The following is a 21,879-nucleotide window of genomic DNA, read 5'->3' on the forward strand; positions in this document are numbered from 1 at the left end:
GTGACTGGCTAGATGAGTCGTCAAGAGCAAGCTTGACGTCTAAGTTGCTTAACCCCATTGAAATAAATGGCTTACTGCAGGAGAAGCTAACTCGCTGGAGGGTGGACTGACGTCTTGGTTACCTAATCCTTGCAGATCGCTTCCTCGTCGGCCACGTAAAAAGCTTCGGTTTAGGTGGCACGTTCACAACTGCTGCGAGGCTGCAGTTGCACTTTCTGAACTTGGCTGTTTACCAGGACACCATACAGTCTATCGTTCAGAGAGAAATCGATGCTGCAGTCGGTCAGCATAGATCTCCAACGTGGGAGGACCGAAATCAAATGCCATTCACTATGGCGTGCATCTGGGAAATGGAACGCTGGAAGCCCACAGCCAAACTTGGAGGGGCGAGGCAGTAAGTCTACATCAAACTCTAAAGAAATGGACGTCAGATGCACCGTACCTGCCAGACTATCACTCACGCAAGGAACTTAAAAGTAGCAGAAGAGAAGTTAATTCCCAAGTACGGTTACACCCACCATGGTTTCTTATGTGAATGCTGAAATTTTTTCTTGAGGAGTGAAGCGGCAAATTGTGAAGTAGGTCAAAATCTTCAATTTTTCAGTTTATTGGTTAAGTGATACTTGACTTTTTATCGGTTTGGTAACTAAACATTACAAATAAATATGCAGGAGAAACGAAAGACCTCTTACTTTTCTTTCTGAGTGAATGTCGAAGATTGTGAGCGAATCGCGCTTCCATTTCTCTCGGCACATCGCAGATTCCGCAGTCTTCCGATAGCGGAGCACCGCCATTTGGTATTTCTATGCATTACTGGGAAGAGAACAGATCAGAGCTTCTACTGGTCGCAATGCTGCATTTGTTTCGCGTAAATCGAAAGCAAATGAGCCGCTAGAGAACTAAAACGAAAGAATAAACTTTAGAGTTGAATTTCTCTGCTTTCAACCTTTTCTGCATTGCTGCCTCTCGACCCTTCCACATTCCGAAACGAATAACTCTAGAATGGCTCTGGTTTATTGCGCATCACACATTAGACCTGGTGCAGAGCGACAACAATCGTGTGCGTTAAACTTGCGATTGTTTCTGAAAATTTGTTTTTCAAGAAACACTTTCACCACTCTGTTCATGGTCGGGTAGAATATTTATCTTCGTCAGAATTGGGGCATCTAAAAGAGAAACAAATGTGTCCATTGCAGAAAACAAGACTTTGCGATGATGCTTACATAAGAAACACTCGTGCATTTCTCCTTAGATATTCAACGCCTCGATGATGATTTCTTCAGGGCGCTAAATGTAGTCCGTTACCAATTGCAAAGGCTACCTTAATGTGGAATTTAAGTTTGTAATCGGCACAAAAAGTTACTTGTCTGGTCTATGGTTGGCTGCATTGGATGCAAAAATAAAGGGACTTGTTTTAGAGCAGCTTCTTTACGGCAATCAACATGTATTGCAGTTGATCGCGGCAGCGATTGCGCAGCGCATCGCCGACGTGCTACAAGCTGGTAGGGCTGGGAAGGTTTGTTAAGCTTCCCTAAGCTGCGTAAACGCTTGTGGGGTCATGTATGCAGTTTTAACGGCCGTGGTAAATCTAATCTTTTGGATTGTGCGTTTTTGTTGTTGTTTAGAATTTTAATCTGTAATCACTCCTCGAAATGTATTCACCAGAACAAAGAGCACCCTTAATTCTATGGCGAATAAATCAGCAAGCAACTGAAATCATGGTACGTTTCAGCTGTGCACCTATTCAGGGCACAAAAACGTTCATGCTAATTAAGAGTTTTATTCCATTCATGGAATGCATGCGCTGTACGTTTCTTTTTACAAAACTTTTCCCACTGCGCACTTTGAGCTAACGTATGCTGCTAAAGCGAAAGATTCTAGAGCACGTAAGTAAGGGCATTAGCGTTCATAACTTCTTAATCTATAATAGCACATGGGCCAAAGTGAAAATCGAAATTTATAAACCGATGAATTTTGCTAATGATTATTGTTAACGATGTGTTATATTCCGGCTCTTCACACAAAACACTCAAGATTCAATGCAGAAGTGATCGATAATTGTGGGACTTTTTAAAGGTTGGCATTGTCACTTAGTATTGTTTTAAATTATAGTTTATTACAAATAGTTGTTAATAAATGTCGGTGAAAAACAATTGTATACAGCGATCAAATTTTTTTGCTCAGTAACATGTGACTGAAGAGTTGTTACTCAATTCAAATTGAAACGTAACGACACATAGGAATTTACTGCATACACATCTTATTGATATAGTGGATATATAGTTAATTTCTAGAAACTATTCGCGCTTTTTTATTTTCATAAGCTAAATATATTAAGTTCAATTCTTAACAATTGTATCTTGGTGTAAACTATTGTTTGTGTGAGACATGTCCCGGTTTAGTCTAAGATAGCGTCAAGCAAAGTTCAGGGCTCACTCATTTTGCAACGAATATGTAAAATGATAATAAGTAAACAAGTAAAATGAACTAGAATAAAGTCTGCACAAGTCGTTCTTGGTAGCGCACTGCGTTGTTTTTAGCTAAAACATCCTGTATGAAGATTTGTGGCGTCTGCTTGCCTGTCAGATTCTATTCGAAGAAGTTCTATTCCAGAACTATCGTCTCATTCTACCTACGTCACTCTGGTTTGGCTCAAGAGGACATTTGTGTTATTCTCTATTTTTAATTCTACTTTAGAAAATAAAGCATCCACCATCTGTATCTTTTTGCTCTTATTGTTCACAGAGCCAGCAAGGACCTCATAGTAGATGGCTTCTTTATTCCCAAGGGGACGGTCATTTTTTTCAACCTGTGGGCCGTGCTCAATGATCCATCACACTGGAATCAGCCGGAAAAGTTTGACCCGAGTCGATATTTCCACAACGATGAATCTATGGTGCCCAAAAAACCCCAGAACTTCATTCCATTCTCAATAGGTAGGTACCGACTACATTCCGACTGCTTCCTCGAGCAAACAGATGAGTTCCAAATGCTTGTATGTAATTGTGAAATTGTAGCCTGAACATTGTCCCCGAGCCTAAAGCAGCTGATTAATTTAGAGGGAAAATATTTCTTCTCTCTACGTGACACGTGCGACTATTGTTTGACAATGATAAATCTACCATTACTAGGATATAAAAACGATAATATTTCTCGTCGTCACTGGGGAGAAGACGCAATTGTAATGAGGCGACTCGCACAATTAGTATGGACGGCCACAGTCCTTGTTTCAGCGGTGCTGCTCAGCAGGCCAGCGTTCGGGAGCGCAAAGCCCAACTTCGTCAGCATCGTCTTTCTTCTTCTTCCTCTCCTTCGTCGGCGCTAGCTGCTGGGGCACCAAACCCGAACTCTCTTTCTTACAATACCCCCGGGGTGAAAAGGCGCCAACCTGGCGGTCTAAGGGCACAAGACGATAGCTGGGTCGCAGTAGGGCTTCAGGCGGTCTATGTGCGCAATTTCACGGCTGCGGCGGCGGTGATCAGGCGAAGGCGTGATGGGCTCGACGAGATAATTCACTGGGGATGTCTGCTGAACAACGCGATAGGGGCCCTGGTATTTGCGGAGCAATTTTGTAGACTGCCCTGAGCTGTAGGAGAACACCCAAAGCCAAACCAAGGACTCAGGAAGATATGACGGCGGCAGACCGTAAGAAGCGGCGTGGGCGCTTTTCTGACGGTGCTGGTCGTGAGAAGTAAAGGAACTGGCGAGCTGACGGTATTCTTCGGCATGCGCAGCGGCCTGAGAGGTGGTTGTAAATTCGGTCGAATCGGGGTGGTAAGGGATTATGGTGTCCATGATGCAGGAACGCTCGCGTCCGTAGCGAAGAAAATACTGGGAAAAGCCAGTAGTGGCTTGCGTTGCAGAGTTGTAAGCGTAGGTAACGAAAGGTAGAACGCGATCCCAGTAGGAATGATCGGCAGAAATACACTTGGCCATCATGTCACCTAGAGTCTGGTTCAAGCGCTCGGTCATGCCGTTCGTCTGCGGATGGTACGAATACGTCTTGCGAAGAACGATATGACACTCTCGAAGAAGGGCTTCCACGACGCCAGACAAGAAGACGCGACCCCGATCACTGAGCAATTCCCAAGGCGCACCGTCACAGAGAATGATGTTCTGAAGTATGGCGTCTGAAGCCATCGCAGCTGGTAACGGGGCAGTTTCCGCATAGCGCGTGAGATGATCAATGACGACGATGATCCAGCGATGCCCTGCGGCAGTGCTGGGAAGTGGGCCATAAAGGTCAATTCCAACACGGTCGAATGGCCGGGCTGGACAAGGTAACGGTTGCAGAGGAGCAGGTTAGTGCGGTGATGGGTTCTTGCGACGCAGACATTCCAGGCAAGAGCGTATGTATTGGCGGACAAAACGATACATACCCCTCCACAGAGAGAGAAATGAATTTTAATGAGGGAAAGGTGGAGAGGTCGGCCGGTGGTAACATGGCCCTGGCCTGCTACTCCACACAGGGGAAAGGGAAGAGGAGGAAAAGGAAAGTGCGAATGAAGGCTGATGATAGCATGATACTATGAGTTTCACGGGTGATGTCTACACACACACTCACACACACCACACTGGCTGGCACTCGCATCGCGGTTAGTAGACGCACATAACTCATAAAACTGGTGTCTGCAACACAAACACCGACACATGTCATTAACCATGTAGGTTGTGCACAGGCAGTCACAGACGAGTATCCAGACCTGTTTCACACAAAAAGTTGAGCAGTGCCTTTATCACACGCCACCAATCAGAACGTCGCGTCCTGGCGCCCAGAAGAGTTTCCTCAGAGAGAGGGCGAGAGTCCAGTTGTTTCACGGTTGCCTCCAATGTTCTTATTGCAGAAGTATAGTTCGGGCAATCGCAAAGAAGGTGTCCAATAGTCTCTGGAGTGTGGCACTGTGCGCAATTTGGGTTACTTTCGATGCCGATCTTGTGAAGATAGTGTTTGGTGTAGGCAACGCAAAGCCGTAGCCGGTAGAGTAAAGTCCCATTACGTCGCACCACCATAGATGGCAAATGTAATTGTGAGCCAGCGTCAAGCTTACAGACGCGGTCCTGTTGATGACTCGAATCATGCCAGTGCGACTGCATTGCCGCTTGCATTAAATGCGCCAACAAGGCTCCAATGTCTGATCTAGAAAAGGCTATCTCAATGAAAGCACCATCACTATGTGCCATCCGAGCCTCGGCGTCAGCACGCTCGTTTCCCGCTATGCCGCAATGGCTCTGTATCCATTGAAACTTTATAATATGGCCGCGGTGCAAAGCTTCGGCTAACAAAAGCACAATCTGCTGAACCAGCTGCTCGGATGCCCTTGGTTTTAGATAAGTTTGTACGACCTGCAATGCCGGTCTCGAGTCGCAGAATATCGTCCATTGCTGCGCTGGCTGGTGACCAATATAAAGGACGGCTTCTCGTATGGCAGCCAATTCGGTTGCCGTAGAGGACGTTTTGTGCATGAGCCTGAAACGGTGACATGAGGCATTTCCTGGCACTATCACCGCTGCAGCTGAAGAAGTGGTCGTCACGGATCTGTCCACGAAAACATACTGGGTGTTACTATACATATATGTAATGTATGACAGCGCCAGCTGTTTCAGTCCGACTGTTGGAATGTGCGTCTTCTTTGTTATCCCTGGGATTGTTGTCCGTATACATGGTTTTGGTACTGCCCAAAGTGGCACCTCCGCAATCTGGTGTGGCGCGTAGTTCGAAGGCACCGCATTGCGCTGCATCCAAAAGGCTCTAGAAAAGGCTGCATCTGGACGCACCGCACTAATGTTGGTCAGGGGGTGATGACGATGCCTGGTCAGATGCCGCAAATGCACACGAAGTGGCTCCTGTTGAAAATAAATTCGTGCTGGGCAGGCGCGGGCCTCATAAAATGTGCCCCATGTAGAAGTTTTACATGTCAAACCCAAGCATACTCTTAAAGCACGAGCCTGCGCTCTTTAAAGCACACGCAGGCCTGATAGTCTGACGCCCGAGAGAACGGGTGCACTGTATCTCCAATAAAACCGAAGGCTCAGGCGGGTGAAAGTTTTCAGCAGACCGGTATGAGCACATTCCGGGTCCTCGTGGTAACTGGCAGAAATGGCGGAGCGGAGATACCTTGGAATCACGAGCAGCCATTTGCGACCATAGGGGAGGTAGTTCCCACAGTATAACAGCTGGTCCAGCACGACAAAGTGGTGAACTAGACGACGGAGGGCTCTAGAAGGGAGACGCGATGAGCGGTTGGCTAAGAAATCCAGAAGAGAAGTAATCCAAGGATCCTTGCGCTGTTCAGAAGCCATATGAATAGCGTCAAGAGAAGGTGACAGGCCGGATATAGATGTTGGGTCAGGATCAGAGGTCGCAGGGGAGCGCGAGAGAGCGTCGGCATCGGAGTGTTTACAACGGGAACGACAAATGACCCGAATGTGTCTTAATCTTGTAAACGGAGAGCGCTACGAGCGAGGTGGCAAGACGGATCTTTGACGACAGCCAGCAAATGGCATGGTGATCTGTAATGACATCGAATGGGTGCCCTTGTAAGCAAGGACGAAATTTTGCGATCGCCCCAATAATCGCCAAACATTCTTTTGCCGTGACTAAATAATTAGTCTCCACTTTTGTGAGCGCACGGCTCGCGTAAGCAACGACATACTCATTGAAACCAGGTTTCCGCTGAGCTAGAACGGCACCGAGACAAATGCCGCTGGCGTCCGTGTGGCGTTCTGTAGGCGCCGAAAGTTCAAAATGGCGCAAGATCGGGGGAGAGGTGAGGAGCTGGCGCAGCATTGAAAAAGCTTCGTCGCATGCAGTGGACCAAACCGACAAATCGGGGCTGCCAGCGAAAAGTTGTGTGAGCGGGGCAATAATGGTAGCAAAATTCTTGACAAACCGGCAAAAGTAGGAGCCAAGTGCAAGAAAGCTTCTGAGTTCTTTCAGGGATGTGGGGTTCGGGAAATGAGCAACTGCGCGGAGCATGGCAGGGTCCGGGAGTACACCATCCTTGGACACGCCGTGGCCTAGGATTGTCATGTGTCGGGCGCCAAAGCGACACTTTTTCAAGTTGAGCTGCACGCCAGCGTCACTGGGACAGCGAAGAACACTCTCAAGGCGGAGAAGATGAGGCGGAAGATTCTGGGAGAAGATAATAACATCGTCCAAGTAGCAGAGGCATGTCTGTCATTTAAGCCCGTGGAGGATGTTGTCCATCATTCGCTCAAACGTAGCAGGCGCGTTGCAGAGACCAAATGGCATCACTTTAAATTCATACAGCCTACCAGGCGTCATGAGAGCTGTTTTCGGGCGATCGACATCGGCCATGGGCACCTGCCAGTACCCAGAGCGCAGATACAACGAAGAAAAGTACTCCGCTCCCTGCAGGCAAGCAAGCGCGTCATCTATACGAGACAGGGCGTAGACATCCTTCCGAGTAATTTTGTTTAGCCGGCAGTAGTCTACGCAGAATCTAATGGAGCCGTCTTTTTTCTTGACGAGCACGACCGGAGGAGCCCACGGGCTGTGAGAGGGCTGGATCACTCCGCGGTGTAGCATGTCGTTCGTCTGTTCATCAATGATGCGGCGCTCAGAGGTGGAGACGCGGTAGGGGCGCTCGCGCAAGGGTCCGTGGGTGCCAGTGTCGATATGGTGCGGAACCACTGTCGCACAAACCAGCGGTGCTTGGTGAGAGTCGAAGGATGCGCGGATGCGCTGCAGCAAAGCGATGAGCTGGGCACGTAGGTGAGGTGCTAGAGCGGCATCGACAGAATGAGAAAACATATCCGGGGAGGGCTAGTCGGCGACGTCGACTGGAGGAGTGAGGGCGTTGATGCCATGGATATCATGGTCATCAAGGACAGGAGAAGCGTCGTCGAGATTGATGACATCAACCGTGCCAACCGATCCTCCCCGAAGTAAAGCGGTGGGGAAAAACGACGGATTCGCGACGTACAGGGCGCCACAACCACCAGAAAGTGTGAGCACGGCATGCGGGAGCATGAGAGGTTTCAGGGTGGGCAAAATTGGGAGAGGGTGAGTAAAGGACAGTAGCGTCAGAGAAGACAGCACAAGTCAACGGCACAATAACAGAAGAGAAAGCTGGTACGTCGATGAGGTAAGCAGCAAGAATAGGCGCGGAGGCAAAAGGGGAGGGGTCCAGAAGAGCATCACACAGCGGCGACAAATCAATTTGAACACGTGCACAGTCAATGATGGCGGGATGCGCGGACAGAAAGTCCCACCCGAGGATGATGTCGTGAGAGGAGCGGGCGAAAATGAAGAACTCAGTAGTGTAGGAGAGGCCTTGGATGACTAGGCGGCTGTGCACGCTGCCAGAGGGCGAATGGCGTCAGCGCTGGCGGTGCGAAGCGAAAGGTCAGAAAGTGGCATGGTCACTTTTTTAGTTTCCGGCAGAAGATTGGACTAATGATAGCCACGGCAGCACCAGTGTCAATAAGCGGGTCAACAGAAACTCCTTCAATGAGAACTTCAATAACGTTTATAGGAGCGGTGATAGGGCATGAGACGGTCGTTGACGGCGCAGTTCTTGTCTCCGGAGAGAGCGAACGGCGTCGAGGAGACCGCGACCGATGGGTTCGGTTGTAGGAGTCGGAGCCAGACGGAGAAGGATCCTGAGGTGGCAGAGGAGAACAGACAGGGACGGAGGGCAATGGAGCGTCGTACGCCGGCGAGCGCCCGTAGTCGTGAGGACCGGATCCGCGCGTGCGGCACCAGCGGGCCACATGACCAGCGACACCGCAGGCATAGCATATCGGGCGGTTTTCTGGGTTGCGCTACGGATTCATAGGGCGGGCACCGGTGCGAGGCAAAGGATGGTTAGTGATTGGCAGTGCAGGGGCGAGTTGCGACTGAGGGTTCACTGTGACAGGTGGCTCTTAAGTCGGAACAACCGGCTGAGGTAGTGGCCGGATGACTGCTTCAGCATATGTCAACGGTGCAGTGACCACAGGAGGAGGATTAGTGGGTAGCAGGACCTCAGCTACCTGCTCCTGGATGACACGCTGAATAGAAGGCGACAGCGATGGCGTTGGGGCGGGTTGGCAGGTAACCAGCGATAACTGACGGCCACCTCCTACGGCACAAACTGCTTGATGTGCTGAAGAAGGGTCGCTTTATCGTTAGCACGACCGCCTACCGCCAAGCTCTAAAGGTTATCGTCCGGGCAAATGGCACGCCGGGTGACATGACGCTGTTTGCGGAGCTCGTCGTAGGTCTGACAAAACGAGACGACGTCGGAAAAGGTTTGAGGATCTTTTGAAATCAACATTTGAAATGCGTCGTCCTCAATCCCTTTCAGAATGTGTGATTTTGTCAACCTTGCTCATAGATGGATTGAGCCGCTTACACAAGTCAACAAACGTCCTCGATATAGCTGGTGAAATTCTCGTTATTCTGCTGGGCCCGACTGCCAAATGTTGTTCGGCACGAAGTTTGCGAACAGCGGGGCGGCCGAAGACGTCAGTCAAGCCGGGTTTGACAGCCGCAAGGTAGTAAAATCTGCTTCGTGGTTACGGAACCATAAGTTGGCGACGTTGGTCAAGTAGAAGATGACGTTCGTGCGGTTAACGACGTCATCCTATTCGTTGTGAGCGCTCACGCGTTCGTAAGATTCGAACCATTCTTCTAAGTCGGTATCGTCAGTGCCTCTGAAGATCGTAGGGCCGCGCTGAGGGATGGCACCGGAAGAGATGACAGTTATGGGGACAGGCTGGGCAGGTTTGCCGGGATGTCGGACGTCGTGGTAGAGCCTGGTAGCCTACGTATCGTGGCATAGCTCCAAGGGGATAACAGGCAGCACCTCCACCAAGTGTAATGAGGCTTCGCGCACAATTAGTATGGACAGCCACAGTCCTTGTTCCAGCGGTGCTACTCAGCAGGCCAGTGTTCCGAAGCGCAAACCCGAACTTGTTGTTGTTAGCCTTTGAAAAGATGGCACATACCCACACTGGGGGATCGACCAAGAATCGAGAGGAGAGGTTGCTCTTCACCTGTACATATTAACGGCAAAAGAAAAGCACACGGGAGAGCAGCACCAGGGGAGTCTACCACTAGGAGGGCAGGGAGTGAAAAATGGTAGGAGTTTGGATTGGAGACAGAGAGAAAGAAAGAGAGAGAAAAAGAGATTAATTCGAAATATTATAAAGCATAAAAACGAAAATACTGTAAGCTTTATCAAGGCAGTTGATGAGATTCGTCAGCTTCGCCTTACTTCTTCTTCCTCTCCTTCGTTGGCGCTAGCTGCTGGGTCATCAAACCCCAATCTCTTTCTTACACAATGCATTATATTAAGGAGAGCGTAGACATCCGCCACAGTGTTTCAGATGATTATTCTGAACGCAAATTATGACTGAACGCAAATTGAGCCTGTTTGGTTTCGGGACACCATTGAAGGCATTATCAGGGTAAACAAACGAGAGAGGAAGAAACTCGGCTAACGTAAACAACGGACGCGAGCGCCTGAAATAAACGGCACAGATACCAGCGCATACTACAGCGAAAAGATCTTATCGGAACATCTTATCGAAACCTCTTATAGGAAACTGCAGTGGTGGCTTTCGGTGAGCAGTGAACACGAACGCACGTGAACACAGCTAAACGCACACCAAACCCAAGATGACGAAGGGAGCGCGAGCAAGGAATGGTCACATGACCGCTCTCTAATCCGCCCTCACCGCCGCGGCACAAGCACCGGCTCCAGCCAAGCGTGCTACGATCCGCTTCTAACAGACGTGTGTGTCCACTGAAGCCGTCGCACTAGCCGCTTTTGAAAAGCGGGACCGAACGATTGACTATCCTAAACTGACCAGCGTGCCACGGTGGCTTAGTGGTTATGGCGCTCGGCTGCTGACCCGAATGTCGCGGGTTCGGTCCTGGCTGCGGCGGTCGAATTTCAATGGAGGCGAAATGCTAGAGGCCCGTGTACTCTTTGATGCCAGTGCACGTTAAAGAACCGCAGGTGGTCTAAATCTTCAGAGCCCTTTATTCCGGCGTCTCTCATAGCCTCAGTTGCTGTAGGACGTTAAAGTCCCAGAAATCAAACCATACCTTTATGCGGTTGCATTGACTGGCTCTACATGGCGTTCTTTCTGTCATCCGTGGATTAGTCTACAATGATGCGCGTCCACAGGAAGCTAGATGGCGAAGTGAAAACGCGTCAGGCGTGGAGCGAGCGCGTTAGCGTTGTGAAAAAATTGGCTACGGTTTTCTCTGGTTAACCGTAGTTGAATTGGGAAAGCAACTTGGCACGTGGTCTACGCAGCGTCTCATTCCGACGCTCTCGAGAACTCAAACCAGTCTCCTCCGCAGTGGAAGAATCACTCCTGCACGTGGCACGACTTCTTCTAGCCGTACCTTCGTTACGACGCTTCTCTAGTCGTGCAGCTGCGTTCTTGTGCCGTCTCTTGAGCGTGTTGTCTCGTCATCTCTTCGTTCTTTCGTTGTTGCCTCTGTTTCGTGCTCTCCGCAACGACTAGAGTCCGCTATTGTTGTTGTTGCGACTGAAAAAAAGACGAAAACCAATTTGCACGGGCCTGCCGACTGGCTCGACCAGAGCCACCATCGCTGCCACGTGCAGATAGAGGAGAATTGAAAGACGTGAGAGGAAATAGTGAAAGAACAGACACGCGTCGCAACAACCGCGTCCGCCGAAGCAGAGCCACCCGCTGTAACAGATACGCCAAGAATATACTGTGGCGAAGCGCATATATATATATATATACCCTCCACGAAGCGACAGCGCCTCTCCTTCTGCCCCAACGGAGCACACCTGGTGGAGCGAGCGGCGACGGCAGCGGCGTCGACGGTGGCGCCAACTGTTGGAGAGCGGCTGCGGCGTTTCTAGGCAACGGCGGCTCAAGGTCGTTCGTGGGCAATGGCATGCTTCTGAAGTGCGACCACGCAATGAGCCGAGCTGGCTGGCGGTCAAAGGAAACCGGCGTTTCTTTTTTTTACTTACGAGCGACGTCACATAAGCTCGACTGCCTATGTTAGCCACCACTGGCATCACCGTGGCGCAAATTAATAAAGGCATAAGAGCAGCATAGCTGCTGCCGAAGCAGTCGACGTCGCTGCTTCGGCGGACATGGTTGTTGCGATAAAAGCCTTGTCACTAGATTCTTTCCCATAGCTCACCATGAACTGCCTTCCGTCTGCACACCGCAGCAACAGCTAACCAGCTGCAGCCAGTCGATTCGGCCTTGAACGTTCCTCCTGGCTATGTTCAGAGCGGCCGCACAGCACCGCGAGCAAATCCTCTTAGCTGCCGCCCCATGTTCACTTCACGTCATTCTAAAACCGCTAATTTCATAAGGCAGCCACAAACCGCAGAGATAACGTTCCAAACGATGACGCAGGCAACACTGTGTTGACACTGACACAAACACCTTTCCTTTAGAATACGCTGTGTTAAGCTATTAGCGTACCCGTTTGTGAATTTTAGAGCTGAGCTCCTTGGCACCCTTTTCAGCGTTTCGTGGCGTCGCCGTTGTCCGTTGTAAGCAACAGTGCATACCATAGTTGCACTTGAAGGTGCGAAAGCAATGGAGCTAGAGCTTGGGAAGCAGAGGGAAGGCGCATAACTGCCCTGTTGAAACAATGGACACCTCAATCCAGCTTTAAGCTTTGCGGCGGTAGTCACAGATGTGCGCTGCATGCGTTGGCATTGACAACGTTTTGCCAGAAACGTGGCGCTTAAGCCATATGCCGTCGTCGTTCATTGTGTTTATTGGCATTGGCGTTAACAACGTTTTACACTCCGATCATTTTAAGGAAAGGAAGTGCGCATAACTGGCTCCGTAGTACCCGTATGGGCTACTTGGTGTACATCAGGCATGTACATCAGCGTTGTACTGTTATTCACTTCTCCTCGTGTCTCGTAGTTTCGCTGGGGAAGTTATGTCTGATGGCTCCCTGGGTCAGTGGGTGGCTGAATCACGCTTGTAGGTACGTGGGGTGATGAGAGAGAGAGAGATGTGGCTGCATGCGTTAACGCTGACAAAGCTGAGTGAACTTTCGCGATCAGCCATTAACTGCCACCTGCCAGGGTGGCTGGTTGTGTGGGCACTGTAATGTAGATTTAAAGGCAAAGAAAGAGGAATTGCTTACCACTTATACGGAGGAACAACCCGTTTCTGTCGCTCGTAACGCCTCCAACGGCTGTGTCTCCCTCGCGAAATACTTGTATATACCTCGCCTTTGATAACCAGGCATTGGTGCAGCAAGTCGAGCATATATCCATCTATTTTTCCTACCACAAAGCTTCCTTCAAGAGAATCAAGAACTGTTTGTGAGTGTTTCTTGAAGAAGGAATGTGTGAAAAATAACAACTTGTCTGTAATTGCACATACATGTCTTCCTCAAATTCTTTGCCTCAGTCTGTGGAAATGCTAAAAGAGGTCATGAGCTGCACTCAAATTTCGCATTTCGAAGTAACGTAATCGTCGCCAATTTTTTCTCACCCGTGTCTTTGTCTTCCTGCTGGGAAATGCCAGAATTTTCGTTTACTTGCATATCCTTGATTTTTGCTCTAAATAATCCGCACAAATTACTACAGTTGTACCGAATGGTTAGTTCGTATCAGCATTGTGCCAATGCACTTTGGCGAGAATTTCTCTGCCTCCTTTGAGATACCCCACCCTCACTACTCCATCCACTCCGCAATAATCTGCTGCAATAGATATTCAACGCCTAATCCTTAATGCTCGTTCTCACTCAGTTTCATTGTTTATTGCGCAGTTGCATGCATGCATCTGCGCTCCTTACTCTTCTCTGATCGCTGTTCTTTGATGAGTGAACTCTTTTTCCGGTCAGCTGAAGAGATATGTGGTTCCCTCACCTTTTCTGCACAGACAATTTGCAGCCTTCCAGCTCCATTCAAGGGTTTCAAATGTAGTCTGCGCTTTTTTCCACCTTTTGTATGAACGACGTCCGAGTGTTGAACACAGTGTGTAGCGATAAGCACGTTAACAGCAGGATAGCTATGACGTCCGTTCTTCCGAGCTTCAAATTTCTTGATCCTGCTGCTCTGTTGCAGTGAGCATCTGATCTTCGAGCGGCATGGAACATATTTTGCGGAAACGTGGAGAATTTATTTATTTGAAATTTTGCGTCATGGTGGGCTCAGATAACTCTATTTATCGGGGTAATTGAACGTCTTTTTATGCGACATATATCTCTCGTTAACGCATTCCTCTTATAGACATGTGCAGTATTTGACGCGTAACTTTTGAGCCCCCACGTCCCCATGACAATTTTCTTCGTCTGGTGTTCTTGAATTTCATCATCTTGTGTTCGCGCAAAAAGTCCGGGTTGATCGAAATATCCGCGACGGGTATCAAAGAAGGGTATTAAGATAACCGTATCATTGTCTATGGTTGCGCCAGTAGCTATGTTTTAATTGGGCGAACTTGTGGAACCCAAGAGATGTCTGCATAGCCATGATAGGGCAGTGGCAACCAGCACCCTCTCTGCGCCCACAGAACACTGCTGGACAGGACAGGAGCGAAGTTAGGGTGCCTAGGGACGGACGCGTATGCTAGCGCTGCCTCCAGTCTTGCCGTGTAAGACCCAGCTACTATGTTTGTTTTTGTTAGATGGCGCGGAAACGATGTTCTGCGTAAAGTGACTAATTCTGTGATTACCTGCGGTCTCTATATATTCCTGTCACCCAACACGTATAGGTAATACATAGAGGGACTGCGCTTCGCGTATTGTCGTCCAAATGATGCGTGAAAAAGTGCAAAGCATGTTGGTTGGTTTATGGTGTTTAACGTCCCAAAGCGACGCGGGCTATGAGAGAGGAGGTAGTGGAGGGCTCCGGAAATTTCGACCACCTGGGGTTCTTTAACGTGCAGTGACATCCCACAGTACACGCGCCCCTGGAATTTCGCCTCCATCGAATTTCAACCGGCGCGGCCAGGATCAAACCCGCGTCTTTCGGGTCAGTAACCGAGCACCATAACCACTAAGCCACCACGGCGGCTTAAAGTGCAAAACAGGAAGGGCGTCGGGCAAGTTCACACAACCTCTCTGGCGCCATTCACCAAACGTTAAGGGGTCCATGAAAGGATGTTCGAGGTTGCCTATAATATGTTTGCATTATCTAGAATACAGGCCACTCAGCGTTCGTGCCGCGTACTGCACCTCAAAAGAAACCGATCATTTAAAGTATATTTTAAAAATTAGCGTTTCCGCGCCTCACGGCGACCTGCAGTGCCGAGCTTTCGTCCGAATCCGAGCAACGCGCCATGCCGCACTCTTTACGTAACCAGCGAAAGGCTGTCATTGGTTCACAATGACGCCTCTTTCTGACGTCATACAGCTCCCATGGCCGCGGCCGCAAGCTCCGCACCCTCATCCCGCGATCGTCGGCAGCCGGCAGAGGGACCGAGTGGGTGGTGCCGGCGGAGGCGCCGACAAGCCAGCGCGCAAAAACTGACAAAAGAAGAAAGGCGCGAAGAGGAGTAAATTCAACTTTCGACAGGAGATAACAAAGCTTTAATAAAACGCTTTAAAAAAAATCTTGCTAGAAAATATTTGTAAAGCGGTGTCCTTTAACATCCTAGGCATGCCGCAAGTTTATTGGGATCCCCTTTAGAGCCTCTTTAACAAAAGGTAATGAGAGTTGTGGACTGGAAAGACATGCAGGTAAAAGTTTATAAATGAAGGACATCATGGAAATTTTTGATTCGATTATGAGTTCGCGTTGTTATGTGACCAAGGAAAGAATAGCAGCGCATGATTGCGGCCATAAGCACTCGGAATCAGGAAGGGGAAAGAAAAAATGTGAAAAAAAATTCGGAGGAGGTACTTGAGCTCCGCCTTTAGGGTATGACGTGATAGCGTTATTGGATTAATTCTCATATATGCGGAATTAGCCATTCTCTACTTAAAATTAATACATTTGTGGCAGTCATCGTATCACTCCTGACGCAGTGGTGCAGCGGTTAAGCTACGGACGGTGAAACGGACGCGCGAGCGGCAAATCACGTAGAAGCGCGGCCGGGCGCCTTGCCGAAACGCGCGGTACTCAAGTTGCAGTCGCAGTTCGTCGGTATATCTTTCTCGACAAACCCAGTGCCACGAACACCAGCATGGCTTCTGCGCACAACGAACGGGCAGCAAGCCGCAAGCTTCGTGTTGAACGCATGTTGGATGTGCGCTGCGTTGTTCGCCGCTTGACGTGCGACTCCTGGGTCCCCGCACGGCCCCACTGCGCCCGAATGAGACGAGCGGGAGGCGCTGCCGTTGTTGTGGTGGTAAAAACGTTTATTTCCTCTGTAAACAGGTAGTTACATAGAGGTTGTTCTGGGGTCAGGCTGAGTGTCGTTCCCTTCACAAACACTAGGTGGAGTCCATAGTACGGGACCCCAGGGGCTTCCACTGCCACCATTGCTCGTTCACAATCATAGCCTTTTGGGCTTTCAGGTCGGAACATGCTCGTAGGGTCGCCTCCCAGTCCTCCCGGGTGGGGTTTGGGTTGGGAGTAAAGGCAGGGTTGGAGGAGTGCGCCCACGCCATGTGGTGTTCGTGATGAGGCGGAGGAACAGGCCTTCTTCCGCTCTCGTTAAACCTTTACATGGGTGGGGGGGGGGGTACATTTTATGTCTATTTTGGTATAGTTGACAGAAGCCAACAGCCACAGAAACCAAGGGGCACAGGGGATTTTTTTCTTAAAGTAATTTATTTATTTTGTGGTGTTGATCAATTTAGAATATTACTGAATATGTTATCGCTTAAAGATAATTGATTAGAAAAACAGAAGAAAAAACAACCACATGCCGCCGGTGGGATCCGAACCCACGACCTTCGATTTACGCGTCCGGTGCTCTACCTCTGAGCTACGGCGACGGCTGTCAATTCTTCTGCTTTCGGGGGTATTTATGTTTACAAGTAACCTAACCTTGAGAGTGTTCATCAGCGCCACCCACGTTCATAAGCGGTGGACGTAGAACGTCCTGATTTACCGCAGGTGTGACGTAGAACGTCATCGAACGGAGAGGGTGGAAGCTGCGTGAGAACCCTCTTGTGCTTCCTATGGCATCAAGGCTGCCAGAATCGAGGCCCTCATTATTTCCCTGAAAGTGTAGGCGGCCGTGGCTTCCGCTGCTTCTTCAAAGGAGGCGGGGGACGGGGTTGCTCGGTTAGAGAGCGCGCGGGCGGCTGCGTCTGCTGCCTCGTTTCCTCCTAGCCCCGAGTGGGCTGGAGCCAAGACTATGAAGCGGTGGGATGGACTTCGTGCTTTCGAGCTGTTTTGCAGTAGCCGGTAGGCCAGGTACAGGACCCAGCGCAATTGGACGTTCCGACACGCCCCTCGCGAGTCGGTTATGATTGTGTTGGAATCAGTGTTGCCGCTAACGCGATGGCGACTTCCACTGCTTGGGTTAGGTTTCGAGGTTCGAAGTTGAGCCCGTTCCCCATTTTGGACTCGTGCGCTATCTGTTGGGGCAGTGGCATGCTGTTGAAAACATTTATTGAGAAAAGTAAAAGAAAGTAAGAAAATGAAAGGTTACAGAACGGGTGGTGTCCTCATTTCAGGACCCCAGTGGCTATCGCTGCCGCCCGGGCTTGTTTGATCAGCTGTTGCTGAATGGCAAGGTCCGAGCTGAGCAGAGTGGCCTCCCACTGCTCCATTGTTCTAGGGAATTTTAGATCCAATGGTTTTGGCCCAACGCACCCACTTGTAATGTGGTATGTTGTGGGATGTTCTTCGCACCACGGGCAGGAGCCTTCGTAACGGCCCGAGAAAATAATGTGGTACTTATATGGATTAGGAAAGGTGTCGGTCTGGAGTTGCCTCCATTCGCGCGCCTCCTGAGCATTTAGCCTTTTATGCGGTGGGGGGTATTGCTGGCGAAGCGTTCTAAAGTATTGGAGCCGTGCACTGTAGGCAGTGGGGATTTCGGGGGTGGTGGTGTCCTGGTCGGGGGTGTCTGTCGCTCGGTTGGTGTGCCCTCGAGCTGACAGGTCCGCGGCCTCGTTTCCCTCGAGCCCCGAGTGCCCCGGAGCCCATGTGATTTCGTGTCGGAGTTCGGAATTGTGTACAGGGGAAGTCGTTGCAAATACGGACAACTTTTTGGGGATTCTTCCTGCGAGAAGAAGTCGACCTGCCGCCTGGGAGTCCGACACAATCTTCACTTCTTTGCCGTGCGTATCTCCGTATTGGACGGCGAGCGCTATCGCGGCCGTTTCAGCTTCGGTGACCGTGCAGTGCCTCAGGGAAACGCTGGCCACTTCCTGAAATGTCGAGTCCACCACTACTGCCGTGGCGCGCGTGGCGTCTCTGTGTAGGGCGGCATCTACGTATAGAGCATTGAAGCTGCGGGCAACTGTGCGCTTTAAGTAGTCGATCCGAGCGTTGCGTCGGCCCTCGTTGTGCGAGCGTGACATGTTCTTGGGTAGTGGATTGACGTGGACTCTATTGCGGTACTTGGGTGAAAGGTTTTCCGTCGACTCGATGACTTGGAGATCGGCCGGGAAGCCGATTCTAATGAGTATCTGCCTGCCGGTTTCCGTGCGAAGGAGTCGCTCTCGCTGTGCGAGGAGGAGAGAGTCTCTGATTTCGTCGAAGGTGTTGTGAAGTCCCAGTGCTTCGAGTTTGGTGTTGGTCGTATACGGGGGTAGTCCGAGGGCGTGTTTGTATGCCGTGCGGATCAGCGCGTCCGCCTTCTTGAAGTCTTGTCTGAGAAGAGCGTGATACGGAAGACCGTAAGAGATGCGGCTGAGGACAAGCGCCTGCACCAGTCTTATTGTGTCTTCTTCTCGCATGCCCTTTCTGTTCCTGGCCACCCGGCGTATCATTCGGGCGATTTGCTGGGTGGCGTGGGACAGTAGCTTGAAGGTGTGTGTGGCTTTGCGGTCGCTTTGTATCCAGAGACCGAGTATGCGGACTAGAGAAGTTTCCTTAACCTGGGTACCATGAAGTAGGACGTTGATCGGGGTGTCTTGGGATTTGTACGCAAACCCCTTGACTCTGATTATTTCTGATTTTTCAGGGGCACATCGCAGGCCGCGGCATATCGCTTCTCTTTCGACGCATGTCGCCGCCACTTGTAGCGCTTGTTCCTTGTCCGCCAAAGAGCCTTTGGTGGTCCAGATGGTGACATCGTCCGCGTACAGAGTGAATCCAATGTCGGGAACTTCTTGCAGGGCCTTTGCCACTCCAATCATGGCGACGTTAAATAGGAGAGGGGAGATGATGGATCCCTGAGGCGTGCCCTTGTTGGGCATGCTCTTGATATCGGAGCGCGTTTCGCCTATGCCAATGGTGGCCGTGCGGTTCGAGAGGAAATTCTTGATGTATTGGAATACCCGTTCACCACAGTGGAGGTTATTCAGTTCGTTCAGGATAGCGTCATGCGAGACGTTGTCGAAAGCTCCCTCGAGATCGAGAGCCATGACGACGTGTTCGGATTCTCTCGGGATGCCGACAAGGACCTCGTTATGAAGAAGGAGGAAGGCGTCTTGCGTAGAGAGACCCGCCCGGAATCCCAGCATCGATGGGTGGAAAAGGTTGTTTTCTTCTAAGTAGTTTTGGAGTCTTGTTTGCACAACTCGTTCGTACAGCTTGCCGAGGCACGATGTCAGCGAGATGGGTCGGAGGGCTTCAATTGTAGGTTGTTTCCCCTATTGCGAGTAGAAAGGGGAGAGCGTGGTGTTAGTGGGCGCCACCTGATACGCTACGTGCGCACCAAGAGAAGAGGAAAAGTAACGGAAACGTACTTTGCTACTTGCTTGACTGCACCTTCTATCATTTTATTGCACATAATTACTAAAATACACCACTGTACATGTCTGCAAAGAATCCTTCTAAGACAACACCATATTCACTAGACGCGCCTTTGTTCATTCCAAACTCTCGAGCTAACGTGGCGGACTGGTTAGCTCGCTCGTCTCGCATTCCGGAGGCCCTGGTTCGATTCCTAAACTCCACCAATTTCCTATTCGATTTTATTTATTCATGCCTTTGGAGTATTTCGCTCAAGGCCAACGCCGCGACGTCCACGATGACACCGCCTTTTCTGCGAGACGGGGCCGTTAACGCTTCCGCGTTAAAAGAAGAGTATTCTTCCACTGTCTGGCAAGGAGAAGACACTTTACGAGAAAAAGGTTATCAAACTTGTTGGGGAATGCACCTCATTTAGGGTAAGAAGAGTCAGCAGGTGCATATCGTCACGTAGTGGTGACTGAAGTCTGGCGAACAGGAACACAGCGAGAATGTCTTCGAAACAAAACTCTTTATTCGGGCTGACTTGCGCCCGCAAAGAACTGAAGCACTCAGCGGCGGCGTAGCAACAAGCGTGCTCGGCGGTCGTCGAACAGAATGAACGCCGCTGTCGGCCGTGCTCTTTTTAAAGCTGATAGCGAATCTTCGAGATAAAGCTTTAGAAGTTCTAGAACATCCTGGCGCAAACTAGAATCGGCTCCGTCCGGATGCGATCAATCGAGATAATTCTAGGCGCGTCTTGCGTCACAAACGAAGCGATAAAGCGGGGTGCCGGCAGCCTTGAAGCATGAACAAATAAACACAACAAACAAACGCTACAAAGATTCGCGGCATTACTCCCCTCTCAAAGAAGCATCGACTCGATGCTTTAGAACATAATGCGGCTATCAACAATCAAAAGCGGATTGTGCAAAAATAAACACCGAATGTGGAAACACGGCGTCCTTTAGCGTGCATGATAGGGCTTTAGGCGTACGACATGGACTACTTTGGATCGTACGCAGCGTCGCTGGGATGCAGTCATTTGGTCAGGGACGTCTTCGTAGTCCAATTCACATGGCCGACGAAGAACCTTGTACGGGCCGAAATAGTGTCGCAAAAGCTTTTCGCTCAATCCTCGGCGGCGAATGGGCGTCCAAACCCAGACTCGGTCTCCTGGCTTGTATTCCGCGTTGCGTCTTCGTAGGTTGTAGCGTGTGGCGTCGGTCCACTGCTGGTCTTTGATCCTTAATCAGGCAAGTCTTCGGGCTTCTTCTGCGCGTTGTAGGTAGGCGGCAACGTCGACGTTTTCTTCCTCGGTAATGTTCGGCAGCATGGCGTCCAGCGTGGTCGTGGCCTCTCTGCCATGGATGAGCCTAAAAGGCGTCATCTGAGTGGTCTTCTGCACTGCAGTGTTGTAGGCGAAGACTACGGAAGGCAAGATGACGTCCCAGGTCTTGTGTTCGGCATCGACATACATGGCGAGCATATCGGTGATGGTTTTGTTGAGGCGCTCGGTGAGACCGTTGGTCTGCGGGTGGTATGCAGTTGTTCTCCACTGGCTGGTTCGGCTGTAATGGAGGATGCCTTGCGTCAGTTCCGCCGTAAATCCTGTTCCTCTGTCAGTGATGAGCACATCGGGGGCGCCGTGTCGGAGAAGAATGTTCTCCACGAAAAATTTGGCGACTTCTTCTGCTGTTCTGTTCGGTAAGGCTCTTGCATCGGCGTAGCGGGTCAGGTAGTCGGTCGCTATAACGATCCACTTATTTCCAGATGTTGATTTCGGGAAAGGGCCAAGCAAGTCCATGCCGATCTGCTGAAAGGGCCTTGAGGGGGGTTCAATGGGGTTCAGAAATCGTGCTGGTCGGGTTTGAGGGGTCTTTCGTCGCTGGCAATCTCGGCAGGTTTTCACATATTGTGCGACATCGGCTGACTGTCGGGGCCAGTAATACTTGTCTTGAATGCGGCGGAGGGTGAGAGAAAACCCGAGATGTCCAGCTGTCGGCTCGTCGTGTGAGGCCTGAAGAACTTCTCTGCGGAGACTTACAGGTACAACAAGGAGGGAGGGTGTCTTGTTCGCTGCAAAATTCTTCTTCACGAGGACATCGTTCTGTAAACAAAACGAAGACAATCCTCGCTTGAACGAGGCGGGGGGTGAATAAAC

At 50.3% G+C, this 21,879-nt stretch overlaps 1 protein-coding gene across 1 annotated transcript in view; it reads left to right on the plus strand.

Annotated features, from left to right (window-relative positions):
* LOC149361779 (cytochrome P450 2B11-like) overlaps window positions 1–21,879 on the plus strand; it is a 43,503-nt gene that overhangs the window by 15,768 nt on the left and 5,856 nt on the right. The window contains exons 5-6 of the mRNA XM_089569584.1: window positions 136–394; window positions 2,746–2,936. Coding sequence (XP_089425710.1) covers window positions 136–394; window positions 2,746–2,936 — 450 coding nt within the window. The remainder of the gene's footprint in view (window positions 1–135; window positions 395–2,745; window positions 2,937–21,879) is intronic.

Source organism: Amblyomma mixtum, chromosome 2 (assembly GCF_055824585.1).
Source record: "Amblyomma mixtum isolate Tamu chromosome 2, ASM5582458v1, whole genome shotgun sequence".
Lineage (NCBI taxonomy): Eukaryota > Metazoa > Arthropoda > Arachnida > Ixodida > Ixodidae > Amblyomma > Amblyomma mixtum.